The sequence below is a fragment of the Adiantum capillus-veneris genome, chromosome 15 (assembly GCF_014529385.1).
Source record: "Adiantum capillus-veneris isolate H3 chromosome 15, ASM1452938v2, whole genome shotgun sequence".
In the NCBI taxonomy this organism is placed as follows: domain Eukaryota; kingdom Viridiplantae; phylum Streptophyta; class Polypodiopsida; order Polypodiales; family Pteridaceae; genus Adiantum; species Adiantum capillus-veneris.
The window spans coordinates 150,238,280-150,257,218 of NC_140945.1; the positions used below are offsets into that span (position 1 = coordinate 150,238,280).

The 18,939-nt window shown below is 42.9% G+C and overlaps 1 protein-coding gene across 2 annotated transcripts in view; it reads right to left on the reverse strand.

The window, feature by feature from the left end:
- Positions 1-645: 645 nt before the first annotated feature.
- LOC147441667 (uncharacterized) overlaps positions 646-18,939 on the reverse strand; it is a 66,638-nt gene continuing 48,344 nt past the window's right edge. For both annotated transcript variants that reach the window (XM_086483225.1, XM_086483226.1), the window contains exons 5-8: positions 1,478-1,566; positions 1,342-1,396; positions 1,161-1,246; positions 646-982 (exon numbers count right to left, since the gene is read on the reverse strand). In XM_086483225.1, coding sequence (XP_086339351.1) covers positions 836-982; positions 1,161-1,246; positions 1,342-1,396; positions 1,478-1,566 — 377 coding nt within the window. In that variant the 3' untranslated portion in view covers positions 646-835. The remainder of the gene's footprint in view (positions 983-1,160; positions 1,247-1,341; positions 1,397-1,477; positions 1,567-18,939) is intronic.

Below are 18,939 nucleotides of genomic sequence, written 5' to 3' on the forward strand. Positions count from 1 at the left end.
CATTAAACAACGCTGACAGCCTAAAGGAGTTTCATATCAAAACAAAATAAAACCATAGCTCGCGATACATTAATTATAGAAAGCCAAAGCCCTGCACAGAACAAAAGATGTCCAGGCCACAGCTATGCAATCCACAATGGCAGAGTGGCGTGAACACGTGACAGAGAGTCGTCCTTCCAACATGGGGAAAATCCCAAGTGGTATCCCCCTTCAAATCATAATCTCTGCTCTTTCAAAATGATACAACACATAATGTTGTATTGACTTACGTGGTAAACGATGAGAAGTGTGTCAACAAAAGGTCTTATAATTTTTCTGGCCTTCAACAAACCGCCTGGCCCTGATTGCGAGCTAGGATAAACTCACAGAAAAGATACAAAGAAATGAAGAAGCTACCGTCTCAGAGTAGACCTGTACGACTAACCAAAGACCTCTTTAATTCAGTTCCACTCCGGGTATCGAGCCATAAGAGGCACAGAGAGTAGGACAGCATAAATTTGCTTTGATTATAATGTAGCCAACCACTAACTTATGGAGTTCCAAGAAACATTGTACATGGCAGCACACGTGTGTGTGTGTGTGTGTGTGTGTGTGTGTGTGTGTGTGTGTGTGTGAGAGAGAGAGAGAGAGAGAGAGAGAGAGAGAGAAGCACAATGCATTTCCTTAAGCTCCTGAGCTTTGTCAATAAGGACTACAAAATCATCTTATTCCTGGACAGAAAACCCCTGCAATAACTCAACGTGACCTATTGTTGAAGCCGTAAGGCTCTCCTGGCATCCCATGCCCAATGAGGATGCCATACTGAGCCCTAAAGTGTTAAGCAGCATAGAGACGTTTACTCAAGCACACCCGAATCAGAAATCACTACATTCTTTCTTGGTCGGTCTGAGCGGTCAGTCTCCTGTGACTCAATCTTCTTGACAATATCCATGCCTTCCAAAACTTGCCCGAACACCACATGCCGATTGTCTAACCAGCTTGTCTGCAACAGCAAACCACCTCATGAGCAAAACTAGATACATTTTTCTATACGGTGCACATATGTAAGGTAAGGGTGTTCCATTTAAAATTTCCCTGGATATCATTGAATGCGCTAAATCCTGCAAACACTACACCGCAAAATGCCTTGGAACTTCAAACATTAGAATTCATATGAGTACCTTCACAGTACAGATAAAAAACTGACTTCCATTGGTATTCGGGCCAGCATTAGCCATGCTGAGTATTCCAGGCCCTGTATGGACCACTGCAGAAGGCAAGAAAACATCAGATATTTGAGCTGACCCAGAGTAAAAATCAGTCGCAGCTTGAGACAAGTAGCAGAGTTTCCTGGAATCTCACACTTGAAATTTTCATCTTTGAACTTTGAGCCATACACACTGTATCCACCCCTTCCCTAAATGTAGAAAGAGACAGTTATGAGGCTCTTTTATGGCAGTAACTTAAAAAGAGCAGAAATCAAAGACAATATACATACATCACCACGTTCGAAATCACCTCCTTGAATCATAAATTCCTTGATAACTCGATGGAAGACAGACCCTTTATAACCAAAACCTTTTTCACCTGCATAAAGGAGTTGTGTGAGAAACACAAACCACGTATAGAAGGTAAATCCTGTTTAATCTACGAGTTACATGCAGTCCAAATTAAGTTTCAAAAGTTCAGGAAAATAAACGTTCAGTGTAACTTCGCTCTTAATTCCCAGACTTACACCTTCGTTTTAAGTTTCCAATTAACAATGAGAAAGTCACATGTTCAATGCCTGTTAAGGTGGAGAGGTTCGTAGGTTCAGTTCCGAAGGTACGTAGTACTGAATGGTTGGTAGTGTTCAGTTCCTAAGGTTCGTAGTGTTCAGTTCCTAAGGTACGTAGTACTGAATGGTTCAATTTATTAGGTACGTAAAATTTGCAGGTTTTACCCCCTAAAGCCAGCAATCTAGAATACTTTAGGAGATTTGTGGTAGATTCATGAGTATCACTTCACAAATGTTAAAACTCCAAACCTAGACTGCCATAAAATATAGCGTAAGACCACTTGAGACATCCAACACTAAACGATTAGAATTGAACAACAGATACATAGCTTCAATTGACCCTAAATATTACATAATACAACAACAAACTCCAAAAACTTTAGATTACACAATGGATGTTAGACGAGACTCAATACCATCATTTTCAAACTACGAAAAACAGTGATTACTAAAATAAATCATGAACAGTGAAAAGTACCTCATATGACATGAGAGATAAATCATAGTCTCATCAACATGACAAAATCCATTAAAACATGATGCATCCAATGATCACAAATAACATCATACAAGATAACAAACCACAAATTATATCTTGATGTGAAGTTCTTACTCAAGAGTCAATTGACAGTCTCCTATATATACAAGTCTACTAGGTCTAATCTATAAAACCTTCCCTGACGGTCGTTTTCAATGATCAAATACATGTATAATCTGGTTAAGTTATTTTTTAACGCACCCACATACGGTCACAAGGTAAGTGTAAGCTACAGGGAGCACAACCAAATCGACAAAACAAGCCATGACCAGTCTAGATCCCGAGTGTTAATGTCTAGTGCACATAACATGTCAGCTAGCATGCTGCATCCACGCCATAGGACAAGGTATCTACGCTAAAGACAAGACAAAGATGAGTGTTCAAATGTAAGGTGCACCAAAAGGGTTCAAGGATTTTCACTCCGATCTAGTACTTCGCACAAACACAAGGTTACTTTACTTCACTTGAGAGAGAGAGAGAGAGAGGGAGATGATACCGCATGTCAGGTCCCAACCACCCTAAAGGGCCCCCTTGCTCTGTTGCCACAGCAAGTACTCGCTTTAGATTACTTGCACAATGCTGATGCAAAATTGCTAAGGCTGATCTATTGCTCTAGGTGCTGAAAATATTGGTGTTGAATGCTGAAAACGCTGCGTTGAATACTCAGTATTGAAAGTTCTTAGGGACAAAAGTCTTCAAGACTGATGGTACCAGATGTTAACATGTTATGGCTAAGGTGCTATGGGCGTTGGATGCCCCTACGGGTATTGGGTTCTCACGATCCTAAAAACCGAAGGCCAAGTGACTCTTTTATACGTTTTCTAGCCATTGCCCTACCTACTTTTTATTAGTGTCATGTCAAAGTCATTTATTATTAAAGGACTTAAGTGACTATCCTTATGCCTATATGCTTAAGTGATTGTACGGTGCAAGTGAGGGTATGCAACTATGACATGCCTCATCATGCACGTCCTTCTAGAGACTCACAAAATTGCCTCGTTAGATTCTATGCTAACGGAGACTCATACTAACCTGAGGCAGTAGATTGTCCACATGGCTCAAGAGCAATGCACACGTGACATCCCCTTGTTAAAGGTGAGACACAATTGCCGAACTTCTTCCTGTGGATACTTTCTATACTGATGTCGAATGCTTCTATAAACTAATGAAAACTCCTCCAAGCATACGGATACTGCAGATGTATGTATTGTTGCAATGTAAACACCGACTACACAAGTAACTAGGTAGCCAGAATATTAGCTTTGATGTATACTCTACCTTGTAAGTACTACCACACGAATAGTCTTTTGTGAAAACATTGCGGGTGAAGATGGAAGGTGAGAATGCTCAGAGGTATTTCCAATGGTCCCATGTCAATGGAGTTGAATGCACACTACATGCGAATGTAGAAGAGGGTTAGGGATCCTTTCCTTAACTCCTTCCTTATCCGCATACATGTAATGTGCAACGGAAGTGTTTATGGATTTAGCTCGGATCAGGTACTCCGCATACAAACACAAGGGACACTTCACTTCACTTGAAAGAACTGAATTGAAAGAGAGAGAGAGAGACAGAGACGACGCGGTATGTCAGGTCCCAACCCTCAAGGGCCCCCTTCCTCTGTTTCAAGAGCAAGTACTTTCTTTATTCTTGCACAAATGCTCATACAATGACTGAATGTTGGAGATGCTGATGCTGATGGTTTTAATGTTGGGTACTACTGATTCTACGTCGAAGACAGTGATGCCGACATCGGTGGTGACGACGATGATGATGGTGTCGACGCTGACACGTGTCGACGTTGACGATAGTGTCGAGGCTGAAATCTGAAAAAGCTAGATACTTCTGCTAGAGGTCTGCAATTTGCGACGGAACTGCGGCAAGGATCTGCAACCGCCAATGCATGCGGAGGTGCAATGCAAAAACGCTAACTAATCTAGGCTGAATCTACAAAGCCCAGGCTGCTTTGGCTACTGATGGTCGATGCAACGAGAATCTGCAACCGGGAAGGGTGCGATACGACGAGGTTCAGGGCTGATCTGAAAACGCTGGTTTTATGGGCTGAAAACGCTGGTCTTCTAATGCTGAAAACGCTGGGCTGATCCTAGAGAAAACCCTAGAGCTCTTGAGGTGCTACCCGTCAGGTGCCTACCTCCTTGTGTCTCTGCATTCATCTGCCTCTATTGAGCGTCCCATGCTTCATTTTATAGTTCCTTTAGCCATTTGCCCTACCTACATTCCAACAAGGGTAAATGAAAAGTCAATTATTAATAAATGACCTATAAGAGGCGGTTCACTAGGTAAAAGCATGAATGATGAAACATTGTCTTGTGCAAGAGAGGGTATGCAAGTGTGACCGGCTTGAGCATGCACGTCCTACAAGAGGCTCACAAAGGTGCAAGGCTCAGTTCTAAGCTATTGGATCATGCTACACTGTGGCAGAACATGTCCACATAGCGTAGGTGAAGTGCACACGTGACAATACAAGGCAAGCAGATCTTGAGATCTTGGATAGCATCAAGATTTGGATCTTCATGTATCCGATGCCAATCTTCGTTCATGTTGATGAGATTATGTCTTCACGGTATCTAACACATAGCGATGAAGACGGGTGCACGCCCGATGCACAATGGACTAAGGGTGGGAGTGGCTAATAAGTCCAAATCAAGGCCAGAAACTTCTTTGAGGTTTTTTTTTCTTTTAAACTGAAAGAGATTCCTTGTGTTCTTTGTTCTTCTTGGATTCTCGATTCTTCCCTTGAGAGCGAGAAGCCGAAGCACGTCCAGAGCTCTAATACCAATGTTAGGTGCAACGGAAGGGTTCAAGGATTTTAACTCAGATCTAGTACTTTGCGCAAACACAAGGTTTACTTTGCTTGAGAGAAACTGAATTGAACACAATGAGAGAGAGAGAGAGAGAGACCACACCGCATGTCGGGTCCCAGCCACCCTCAAGGGTCCCCCTTGCTCTGTTGCTAGAGCAAGTACTTGCTTTAGATTACTTGCACAATGCTGATACAATGGCTCATTGCTGAATACTGAGTGATATGGTGATGCTAATGCAAAATCACTAGGGCTCATCAATCGTTGAAGGCTGAAAATGCTGGTGCTGAATATGAAAATGCTAGGCTGAATATTGAGTAGTGAAGGTTCCTCACGACAAAAGCCTTCAAAACTGATAGTACTAGGTGCTAGATGTTGAAACGCTAGGTGTTGAGTTGTTGTGGGCGTTGGATGTCCCGGTGGACTCTGGGTTCTGATGATCCTAAAAACTGAAGGCCAATTAACTCTTTTATAGATTATTTAGCCATTTGCCCTACCCCACCTACCTTTTATAAATGTCATGTCAAAGTGTCACAAACTGCTAATGTGTCAATTCAATAAAGAGCAAAGCCAACTTTCAGATCACTTCCGAGGGGCCTAAACCCTAAGAAAAACAAGTAAGAGAAGAAGAAGTCCTACCAACTTATGGGGACCCCGTCCGATGGGGCCCCAGTCACCAGTGACATAAAGGAATTAAAATAAAGCAAGACCCCCCCCCCCCCCAACACACAAACACACCAAGACTTACGTAAAAATTGATGACGTGGCAACTATACGGACGCTTCGCGTTTTGCGTTCCCTGTTGACGTGGCAATTGTACGGAATTCCGTGATTTACGCTGACAGCTTTTTGGCATTACTTTTGGACCATAAGCTTTTGAGTTTTGAAGGCTTTTCATGTAAACTGCTTTTGGGCCTAGGGCCTTTAAATCATGGGCTCATTCTCTGGCATGCTTCTTGGAAAAGGTGCAAAGTCTGGAGTACCGGCTTGTACTGTGTTGATGCAATATAAAGAAATACCGAAAGGGGCGCCAAGAAAATACTCCCTGGGGTGGAATTCCACCACTCCGTGTCGTGTGTCGTCTCTCTCTCTCTCTCTCTCTCAGTTCAATAGTTATTGAAGTACTAAAAGTCTGTTCAGTCTGTTCTTTTCTATTGGCACGTGGTGCCCGTCTTGTGACACAAAGTCAATTATTAATAAATGACTTAAGTAAATGTTCATATGTCTATATGCTTGAGTGACTAAACTCTGCAAGTAAGGGTATACGACTATAAGCTACCTAATCATGCACGTCCTTCTAGAGGCTCATAAAATTGCCAGGCTAGATCTTTGGCACAAATACTCTTAAGTTTGATGATGTTGTGGGTGTTCTCCTAAGCGAGGAAATGCGAAGGAGAAGCACAGGAGAATCATCAAGTGCTGCACTATCAGTGAAAACAAGAGGAAGGCCTAAGGAGAGGTTCAAAAACCAAAAGGGTCGTGATCGCTCAAGGCGGAGCAAGTCACGCACAAAGTCAGTTCTTGAATGTTGGAACTGCGGCAAGAAGAGCCACGTCAAGAAGGATTGCTGGTCCAAGAAGAAGAAGGTGACAGAGTCTCAAGACAACAAGCGAACATCGGAGGCCAATGTGGCAGGTAAAGTAGAGCAAGATGCTCTAATTCTCTCATTAGACAATGTGTCTAATTCCTGGATAGTAGATTCCGGGGCTTCATTCCATCCGACACCACACAAGCAACATTTCCAAGACTACACCAAAGGTAATTTTGGGTATGTATACTTGGGAGATGATGAAGCTTGTGAGATTGTCGGCAAAGGTACAGTTTCTGTCGAAACTGCTAACGGAAATGAATGGAAGCATAAAGATGTTAGACATGTTCCTTCTCTTCGCAAAAATTTGATCTCTACAAGACAATTGGACGATGAAGGTCACAACATTGTATTCAGAAACAAACGATGGAAGATCTCAAAGGGATCTTTGGTGGTTGCCAAGGGTGAAAAAGTCGGTACACTTTACTTGTGTACTGTTAGCACGCAACCTTCAGCTTGTGCAACAACTACAGAAGTTGACAGTGCGGTGTGGCACTACCGACTTGGGCATATGAGTGCCAAAGGAATGCAAATCATTCAAACAAAGAAGCTTCTACCAGGTTTGAAAGAAGTGGACTTAGAGTTCTGTGAAGATTGTGTTTATGGTAAACAAAAGAGGGTAAAATTTCAAAAATCAAGAAATGAAAGAAAAAATAAAAAACTTGAGTTGGTTCATTCTGATGTTTGGGGTCTTGCAAGTACACCATCACTTGGTGGCTCATTGTACTATGTAACATTCATAGACGATGCGACTAGAAAAACATGGGTTTATGTCATGAAGAATAAATCCGATGTATTTTCCATATTTCAGAGGTGGAAAGCCTTTGTGGAGAATGAAACAGGTACCAAGGTTAAATGCCTCAGATCCGACAATGGAGGTGAATATTGCAGCCAAGCTTTTGAAGGCTTTTGTGCTAGCAATGGCATTCGGAGGCAAAGGACAACCCCAAGGACACCTCAACAAAATGGGATTTCGGAAAGGATGAACAGGACAATCATGGAACGAGCACGAAGCATGCGGCTACATGCAGGCCTACCGCTTGAGCTTTGGGCGGAAGCTGTAAGTACGTCTGTGTACTTAATCAATCGGTCACCCTCAACGGCATTGGATGGGGGAGTTCCAGAAGAGGCATGGACAGGTAAACCAGTGAATTATGCATTTCTCAAAGTGTTCGGGTGTGAGGCTTTCATGCACATAGATAGAAGCCTAAGATCAAAGTTAGATGCAAAGTCCAAAAAGTGTTTCTTCATTGGCTATGGAGAAGGAGACTTTGGGTATCGCCTATGGAATCCTGAAGATGGTAAAATCTTAAGGAGTAGGGGTGTAATTTTTAATGAACAAAATATGTACAAAGATTACTTGGAAAGAAAACAAACAAAAGAAACAAGTGATGAGTACATAGAGCTTGAGGACGGTGAAGACTCAAGGACTGCAAACGGTGACAATGTGCAACAACGTCAACCAAATGAGGAGCCTCAACCTATTCCCCGAAGATCTACAAGAGCAAGTAGACCTCCAGAAAGGTTTGTTCTTTCCTTCAACCATCTCTTGATCTCAGATTCTGGAGAGCCGAAATCATATGAAGAAGCTATGCAACATGAATCCAAAGAAGAATGGACGAAGAGCATGCAAGTGGAGATGGACTCACTACATCGCAACGAAACATGGGAGTTGGTTGAGTTGCCTAAAGGTAAGCGGGCACTTCAAAACAAATGGGTGTACAAGCTAAAGGAAGAAGAAGGTGGGAAGAAAAGGTACAAGTTTAGGCTTGTGGTAAAAGGTTTTTCTCAAAAGAAAGGTATTGACTTCAATGAAATATTTTCTCCTGTTGTAAAAATGAACTCAATTAGGCTTGTCTTAAGCCTTGTGGCTGCTCATGATCTAAATCTCGAGCAAATGGATGTAAATACGGCATTCCCTCACGGTGACTTAGAGGAGGAAATCTACATGCTTCAACCAAAGGGGTATGAAGTAAAAGGTAAGGTTGGTTTGCAGATTAAAGAAGAGCTTGTATGGTTTAAAGCAAGCATCAAGATTTGATCGATGGATGTTGGATCATGGATTCACAAGATGCAACTCGGATCACTGCGTCTACACGGAGAATTTGGGAGATGGAAAATTCATCATCCTAATATTGTATGTTGATGACATGTTGATTGCAAGTGCTAACATGCAGGACATCAAAGACCTAAAAGAGGAGCTGTCCAAATCTTTTTCAATGAAAGATTTAGGTGCTGCAAAGAGGATACTTGGTATGAAAATATCAAGGGACGGGACGAAGAAGACAATAAAGCTATCTCAAGAAGATTACATCAAGAAGGTACTAGAAAGGTTTGCAATGCAAAATGCAAAACCAGTTTCTACACCTTTGGCTGGTCATTTTAAACTAACGAAGGATATGTGTCCCAAGACACAAGAGGAGATAGCCTATATGTCTAAAGTTCCATATGCTGCAGCGGTAGGTTCTCTAATGTATGCTATGGTCTGGACAAGGCCAGACATTGCACATGCAGTGGGAGTTGTGAGTAGCTTCATGGACAACCCAGGTAAAGAGCATTGGCAAGCTGTGAAGTGGATACTTAGGTATCTAAAAGGGACAACAACAAATGCTTTGTATTTTGGAGGAACTGATATTTTTCTAGCAGGGTATGCTGATGCAGATATGGCAGGTGACAAAGATACTCGAAGGAGCACTACTGGCTATGTGTTCACGGTTGGAGGCATAGCAGTAAGCTGGGCTTCAAAGCTGCAGAAAGTGGTTTCACTTTCTACCACGGAAGCAGAGTATGTAGCAATGACGGAGGCAAGCAAAGAAATTATGTGGCTTCACACATCCTTAGAAGAGCTTGGATTCAAACAAGACAATTGTGTCTTGTACAGTGATAGCCAAAGCGCTATCCCTCTTGCGAAGAACTCAGCCTTTCATTCAAGGACAAAGCACATTGAGGTGAGATAGCACTTTATACGCACTCTTTTGGAAGAGGGACAACTAAAGCTAGAAAAGGTGCATACAAGTGAAAATCCTGTAGACATGTTTACAAAGGTGGTCAACAAGGAGAAGTTGAGCTTTTGCTCATCTTCAATCGGCATTCAAAGATAAGAAGCCAGAATGGAAAGCAGTCACAGGTTTGGTTTGGAGATCAGTCTCCAAGTGGAAGATTGTTAAGTATGGAGCCTGATTTACCCTTGTAATTTTCTGTGGTAAAAGCGCACATTTGTAAGGCCCCCATTATGAGGAGAAGCCATCGTGCGTGAAGGAAAATCACTCTTTTTCGCCGGAATATTATGGCCGGATGGCGGCCAGAAAGTGGTCGGACCACAACCGGTCGGTTGGCCGGTGGCCAGTAGTCAATGGCCGATGGCCGGTGGTCGGAAGTCAATGGCCGGTGACCGGTGGTCGGAAGTCAATGGCCGGTGGCCGGTGGCCGAATTCATAAGCGGACTTGTCTTCTCAAGGACGGCCACACATGGGCGGATTGGAGTGTCCGATTTGGACTTATATCTCGTGTATATAAATCTGTCTCTCTCCATTAAGTAATCTACTCAATTATCTATTTAGCTACGTCTTATTTCCTAACAGCGCACACCGCCGTGCGCTCATCAACTGGTATCAGAGCCCGATTAGGGTTTGCCCACAAACCTGCAAACGCTGAATTTCAGCCAAGAAGGTCAACTTTCACACGAGATTTTGCAATTTCGTCGCCAAAGGACTCGTCCCCGACACTAGAGAGCTCCAAACAACCAAAATTGACCTAAAATAGACTAAAATTAGGTCAAAAACAAGAAATTACAAGTTATGACAGCAAAATATAGGTTTTGCAAATGATGTATTAAAGTTTGGGAATACTTTTGCTAAGTCCCCACTACCCGAAAACACTGAAATTGCCGAAAAACAAGCCCTAACAGGTGTTCAAGCAACCAAAATTGACCTAAAATAGACTAAAATTAGGTCAAAAACAAGAAATTACAAGTTATGACAGCAAAATATAGGTTTTGCAAATGATGTATTAAAGTTTGGGAATACTTTTGCTAAGTCCCCACTACCCGAAAACACTGAAATTGCCGAAAAACAAGCCCTAACAGGTGTTTTAAGCAAATTTCATATTTACGCAGATTTATGCAAGTGTTTTTATGGTGCGATTACATTGGGGAAAGTGCAAATTGATGCAATCTATGCACATTTGACAAATTTCGTCGATGTATGACCATTTGTGGCTCAATTTCATGCAATTTTGATACTACAAATTGTGGCATTTATGCTTACATGCTTCTAAAGCCTGTGTATTAGCCTTATGTATGTCTTCTGAGACTAAAAACAACTAAATTTGTTGTTTTCGAGCACAAATTCGCTCGCTGAAATTTCCTACGCATAAATTTCAAAAATTGAATTTTGTACCCAAATCGACCTATTTTGCCCCAAATTGCTCCTGTGACCATTTGGAGCTGTAGTGCACATCTCGTGAGGCTATACTCCGATTTTTGCGTATTTTGCCCAAAAATTCAGCGTATTATCCCTCTTATTTCGTGCAACTATGGCCTCATCTTCTTCGGATGTGAAGAATCTCTTCGAGATTTAGGAGGTTCGATGGTACAGGTTTTGATCTTTGAAAAGATAGGATTCAAGGATTCAAGGAATCCTATTTCTTAAAGATTACGAAGAGGCACTTGAACAGGTGAAGCCACAAAATATGACGGATGAGGCATGGGTTAGCATAAACAGGAAGGTCGTTACATACATTAAAATGGCCATGACCGATGAGACCGTCATTGATGTGAAAGGTCTCACGACTGCTTTTGATATGTGGGAGAAATTAGAGTGAATGTATAAAAATACAACGCCTGTCAACCAGGTACACTTGATGCGAAAACTTGTTGGCATGCAACTAGATGAGTCCAAGAGCGCGGCAGAGCACTTGTTATTGTTCGCAGGTACTTTGTCGCAGTTACAGGATTCTGGCTTGCCCCATTTTGATGATAAGCTGAAAGCTATCTTCTTGCTTATGACCTTACCTGAGTCATGGGAAACTTTGGTGGTTTCATTGTCCAATAACCCCAATTTGACCTTTGATGGTGTTAGGGGTTCTATCTTGAATGAAGAAATCAAGAGGAAAGCAAGTGGAGAGGGAGGCAGCTCTACCAACATGGTTAGAGGCATGACAGAAAAGAAGAATGCTTATGCACAAAGGAGTAAGAGTAAGAGTAAAGAAAGGGGAAATGCCAGCAAAGGCAAGGGTGATGTGACTTGCTATCAATGTGGCAAGAAAGGTCACAAGAAACCCGATTGCAGGTACTATAAAGCTAAGTTAGAACGAAAAAAGAATGGCGGAGACAAAAAGAAAGAGAAGAAGGAAGTCAAGACAAATGCACAGGATAGCTCAAAGGACAAAGAGAAGGCCAATGTGGCTTCTAGTGTCGTGATTGAGGAGCTATCAGATGTAGAGGACATCTTGTGTGCCACTTTGTCAGATGATGATGCTTATGACTTTGATGCCTCTTTAAATGTTCATTCACAGGACATGCAGATCACCAAGGGTGATCTTATTGATACTTTGTTGACTGTCAATGATGCATTATCCCGGACTTGGATTGTTGATTCCGGTGCTTCATTTTATGTGACTCCCATCAAGGAGTGTTTCTCTACTTTTGATGCAGGCAATCGTAGCCATGTATACCTTGGAAACAATCATGCATCTTCCATTGAGGGTATTGGCACTGTGCATCTCTCCATAGATCGCACAAATGAGCTTGTCTTGCATGATGTTAGATATGTGCCGAGAATCAAGAAGAGTCTACTTTCTGTTGGTCAGATGGATATGCATGGTTACACCATCTTGTTTGAGAGAGGGTCATGGAAAATGACTAAAGGCTCAAGGCTGATTGTAAAGGGCACAAAGAAAGGGACACTTTACTGCATGCATCGAAAGGCCGTGTTGGGCAAGTTTATTGCATTAGCTGAAATTAACTCTCACATGGAGTTGTGGCACAAGAGGCTTGGCCATATGAGCCAAAAGGGCCTTTCTAAGCTTTGTACTTTGAACAAGCTTGATGCTAAAGGCACAAAGCTTGACTTTCCTAATGAATGTCAATATGGCAAGCAAGTAAAGCGTTCTTATTACTCTGGTGTCTCTCGTAAATCTTGTGTGCTTGATCTTGTACATTCCGATGTATGTAGCATGCCTATTAAGTCTATGGGTGGTGCATGTTATTTTGTCTCCTTTGTTGATGATCATTCTAGGAAAATTTGGGTTTACTTGCTTAAGTCTAAGGATAAAGCCTTTGCTGCATTTAAGAGATTTCATGCATTTGTGACCACCCAAACAGGTAGAAAGCTAAAATGCTTGCGTACAGACAATGGGGGGGAGTACACAAGTGCTGAATTTAACAAGTTTTGTGAAAATTTGGGCATTAAGAGGGAGCTTATTGTGCCATACAGCCCCTCTTCTAATGGTGTGGCTGAAAGATTCAATAGGACACTTTGTGAGAGGGTGAGATGCATGATGTCCACAGCTAATCTCTCTCATGGATTTTGGGGAGAAGCTTTGAAAACTGCAGTGCATATATGCAATCGATCCCCTCACATGTCTTTGAAAGTTGACATCCTTGACGAGGTTTGGTCTGGCAAGCCTGCTTCATATGATCACTTACGCTTTTTTGGTTGTGAAGCTTTTGTGCATATTAGACCTGAGTTGAGGAGTAAACTAGATGCAAAGTCCATTAAAGGCCTCTTCATGGGATATGGTGAAGAAGGCGAAATGGGTTACAAGATTTGGTTACCTCAGCTCAAAAGGGTTGTACGCAGCCGGATGTTGTTTTTAATGAGGCAAGGCTGCTTCAAAACAATTGTGCCTCAAAGCATGACCATAAAAAGGTGAAATTTCAGCGTGAACAACCACCTGTTAGGCCTATTTTGGACCCTCAGGATGCATCACAAATGGCTGAAAATGTAGATGATCCAGTGGTGTTTGAGCCAGATGATGCTGGACAGCAAATTGAGGCTCTTGAAGGGCATTTGCAGCCAAGAAACAATGCTGAAAATGATGTACAGCAGCCCATTGTTGATGATTTTGTAGTGCCACCTGATGTAAACCCATTGCCGGATAATGTGGATCATTGGGTGAGGCGGTCTACTCGTCAAAGACGGCCTGTGAGTCGATATGACCCCTCTTTGCGTTACATTATGTTGACGGATGAGGGAGAGCCTCTTACGTATAGAGAGGCAAAGACATGTGAGCACAGCGACAAGTGGGAGCTTGCTATGCAAGAAGAGATTAAAGCTTTGCTTGCTAATCATACTTGGGATTTGGTTGAATTGCCCAAAAGGAAGGAAGGCTATTCCTAACAAATGGGTGTATAAAATCAAGATTGTTGATGCAAAACCCAAGTATAAGGCAAGGCTTGTTGCAAAGGGATATGTTCAAACCAAGGGCATAGACTTTCAGGAAGTGTTCTCTCCTGTTGTGAAGATGACCACTTTGCGTGTATTGTTTGCCATTGTGGCTGCTCTTGATTTGGAAATGGACCAAATGGATGTACATACCGCTTTCTTGCATGGTGATGTGGAAGAAGAGCTTTACATGAAGCAACCCGAGGGTTTTGTCATCCCTGGCAAGGAACATTTGGTATGTATGCTCAATAGAAGCTTGTATGGGCTGAAACAATCATGTAGACAGTGGTACAAGAAGTTTGATCGCCTCATGCTTAAACATGGTTACAAAAGAAGCCATGCAGACCATTGTTTGTATACCAAACGTGATGAGGATGGCAGCCCTATCATTCTTGTGCTCTATGTAGACGATATGTTGATAGCTGCAAAGAAAAGAAGCACTGTTGATGCTCTTAAAGGGCAGCTGAAATCTGCGTTTTCAATGAAAGACCTTGGGGCAGCTGAACATATACTTGGAGTTCGTGTTACACGGCAAAGAGACAAGCGCCTATTGTATTTGTCGCAAGAAAAGTACATTGAAAAGGTGCTGGACAGATTTAACATGGCTGAAGCAAAGCCTCTTGGTCTGCCATTACAGCCATATGTCAAAATCTCCAAGGCTGATTGTCCCAAGTCAAAGGAAGAAGCCAATGAGATGCAAAGTGTGCCTTATGCTTCAGCTTGTGGTGCACTTATGTATGCTATGGTTGCTACTAGGCCTGACATAGCCCATGCAGTGGGAGTTGTGAGCCGGTTTATGTCTAATCCATGCAGGTTGCATTGGGATGCAGTAAAGTCCATTATGAGGTACTTGAAAGGGACTAAAAACAAATGCCTCTGCTATGGTAAAGGACCAATGGAATTGAAAGGATTTTGTGACTCTGACATGGCTGGTGATGTGGATACACGGAAATCCACAAGTGGCTATGTATTTACTCTTGCGGGAGGTGCTGTTTCATGGTGTTCTAGATTGCAAAAGATTGTTGCATTGTCTACGACAAAGGCTGAATATATTTCAGCCACTGAGGCTTCCAAAGAAGCTATTTGGTTAGCACGCCTATGCAGTGAGTTTGGCTTGCCTGCCAAGGCAACTATGCTTGGTTGTGATAGCCAGAGTGCTATATGTCTGGCAAAGAACGCCATGTTTCATGCACGCACAAAGCATATTGATGTGCGGTATCACTTCATACGAGAAGTTCTTGAGGATGGCCTTATTACATTGGTTAAGGTCCATACATCACAAAATCCAGCCGATGCTCTCACTAAGTGCTTACCCAAAGCACAACATCATCTATGCATAGAGATGGTGGGAGTCACGTAGCTTAAAGGCACCATTTATGCCTTTAAGTGGGAGGTTCTTGGGTTAAAGGCCTAAATAACCCCTTTTTGTACATTTTTATACTTTGTCCATGTTGATATTGAACCTGGACACATTTTTTAAAGGTCACTTATAATAAAAGTGGGGAAACCCAAAACTCACTTATTGAGTTTTCCCCAAAAACGTGAGCCCTCTCTCTTCTGCTAGCGCTTCCTCTCCTGCTGGCCTTCGCCTCTCCTCTCTGCACACACACTGCACTTCCTGGCGTGCTGTTTCACCTGCATACACCGCCGCGCGCTCATCAGGCTCAAGTGCAATGCAAACTTCAAGATTTAAGCGAAATTCTCGAGAGTCCATCCTCACAACTAAATGTTCCACAAAACAGAGTTCTCTCGAGCAAAGACATTAGCCAATGTTGTTGGGTGCAATGGAAGTGGTTTATAGATTTAGCTCAGATCTAGTACTCCGCACAAACACAAGGGACACTTTATGAAACCGGCCCGTAGGGCGGTAGGCGTTGGCTTTCACCCGAAATTCTTTACTTTATACACACACACAGAGCACTTTGCAAAGGGAACCTGTAATGGGAATTAACACTTAATCACACACACAGCTCGGAAGCTAGAATGCTCCGAGCAGACGCCGACAACCTGTAGGCCCCAAAATTGGCGCCCCTTTCGGTATTTCTTTATTCTTTAGGAGGGTAAATTACAAGGTAAGGTCCTAGGAATCCTTCACGTGTATCCACCTAGATACCATTTGATTTGGCCAAATTTCGGCAACATAACAGCCCCAAAACTTGCGCAAAACCCATTCCCCTGCTGGAACTCGCTTGCACTGACGTATACCCTCTGATTCCTGTCCAAAAACAGTAAATTCAGCACGCTGTATTTACTGGTTTTTGCCCTGTTTTCAGCCCCAAACAGTCCCCTAACTGTCCTTTGCCAGTGGGGCACGATTCCCAATGATCCTGGCGTCCGTATGGCTGAAAAACAGTGAATTTACAACGCATACACAACGCTGATTTTGCACCTGTACGGTGAGGTTATGACCCTCACCAGTGCCTGCTTTGGAGCAGCAGTTAGCTACCCCTGTTCCTGCTCAAGGAGGCTCTTGCCTCAGCACAAAAGCATGAACCCACACAACTGTACATCAGTCAAATGAGTAGCCCTCTTGTGGGGCATCACATAACTGCACGTAGGGGAGAGAGAGAGAGCAGTGTGTAGTGTGCAGGGCATCACTCCTAGCACCACACTGTACATGAGAGGGAAAGAACGCACTCCATAGCTCTTAACCTGTGACAGGTTGCAAATGAGGCCTCTCCCAGCATAAAAATCAGCGCCCATTTTTTTGCAAGAGGAAAGTTCACCAAAATGTGACACTTGGCGCATTTTCAAGCATTTTCCCGTTTCGGGTTCGCCGCTTAAAAATATCCCAACCGACGCGTCAGTTGACTTCGCGGCAGAGTTATAAAGTGTTCCCCTAGTCATACCGAAGGTAATGACGCGAACACATTTCACGGCCCAAAATAGCAGTTCCCTAAATTTTAGGACATGCTTCCGTTGGGCTCCCACTGGTCTTCTGACCATCTATCCTCATTGGGACCGCATCCAAAAATGCAATGTGGCCCAACTGTCGGATACTTTTTGTTGGAAGTCCCACCTTGACTTTACGCCTTAATTGAGTTCACTTCCTAGTATCCACCAACTTGCTAAGTGCGACGGGGGGACCTATATGATCTTGCTCTGAGCCTAGACATCCTCTTACCATACGAATTCCAATGCCGACCACTTTCCGTCTGCGGGTGAATCTACCGTTCACATTGGCCATACAATGTCCGACCGTTTGCTACTTCAAGAAGAGGGTCTTAAACAAATAAAATAAACCCCATTGGAAAGAAACTAACAACCAAGGTTAGCAGTTGCCACATCTCTGTGACATGGTTAATAACTGCCACGTCCTCGTGACATACCCCCCTCTTGAAATCGCAAACGTCCTCGATTGCATACCATAAATACACGCCACTGATGATCTTGTGCTATTAACACTCTTTTATCATCGCATGTATCCACAAGAAAGGTCGTAACATACATAGATACAAATGACTTAATGAGGCCTTCATACTTTTGCCATTTCCATCTATGGCACTGAATTCATATGTACATTTGATGTACTAGCTCTATCATTACCCCTCCTTTGCACACGTTGGGCTGGGGCATAAGTAGGCTGTAACCCAAAGGCTTCAAGGTAAAGCTGCAATACATTTGGTGACTCTGACAGTTCATGCTCTTCCATCCACTTTGCATCCATAGGCGGATAGTTCTTGAACTTCACCAAATAGCGTCTTGCAACTTGTCCTTTAACTTTTCTGTCCTTATGTGCCAAAACTTGCTCAGGTACCAGGATCTCATCAAGTTCCTCAACTTCTGGCTGATCCTCAACTGGCATATCTTCTGGCACATCACCCACGAAGGGTCTTAGAAGACTCACATGAAACGCATTATGAATCTTCCATGCATCAGGCAATTTCAGCCTGTAAGCCACATCGTTGATCTTGTCAAGCACTTGAAAAGGCCCATAGTAACGCATGCTGAGCTTAGGAAACAGCCGTTCCTTGCCCTTCATCTTCTTTAACCTTGCCTTTTCGAACCTTAAAAGAACCCAATCACCAGGTGATAGTAGCAATTCACGACGGTGACGATCAGCAGCCTTTTTCTGTTTTGCCTGAGTCTTCTCCAAGGCAACTTTAATCTTCTTATACATCTCATCCATGTTCTCAACATATCGATCTGCCTCAAAGATCTTGTCCTTTGTGTGCAAAATGGGAGGAACCTTTTTGCCGCCTTCAACAATTTCAAAAGGTGCTTTGCCAGTAGACGAATGCACCGTATTATTATACGCATACTCAAGCATAGGCAAATACTGTTCCCACTTGCTCTTATTATCTGACACATAGCATTTCAGCAGATCTAAGACAGTAGAATTGGCCTCTTCTGACTGTCCATCAGTTTGTGGATGAAACGAAGACGAGAACTTGAGCGTAGTACCCATGTTCTCAAACAATCCTCTCCAGAACAAACTGGTCATGCGAGGATCACGATCACTGATAATCGATTGTGGCATACCATAGTACTTAAATACATTGTGCATGAACAAGCGTGCCATCTGATCAGATTTTATCTTCTTCCTGACAGGGATAAAATGGGCCTGCTTGCTGAACCTGCAGATAATGGTCCATATACCATCATTCCCTGTTGGCGTTCTTGGAAGATCAAAGATAAAGTCCATAGCAATGCTTTCTCATGGCTTATCCGGAATCGGCAGTGGTTGTAACAACCCTGGTGCCTTTTGCCTGTCAAACTTGACCTTTTGGCAAACTATGCATGCTCGCACAAAGACATCCACATCTCTCCTCAAGGTAGGCCAATAGAAGAACGTCTCTACCGCTTTAACTATTGCATCCATGCCACGATGCCCTGCATACGGTGGGACA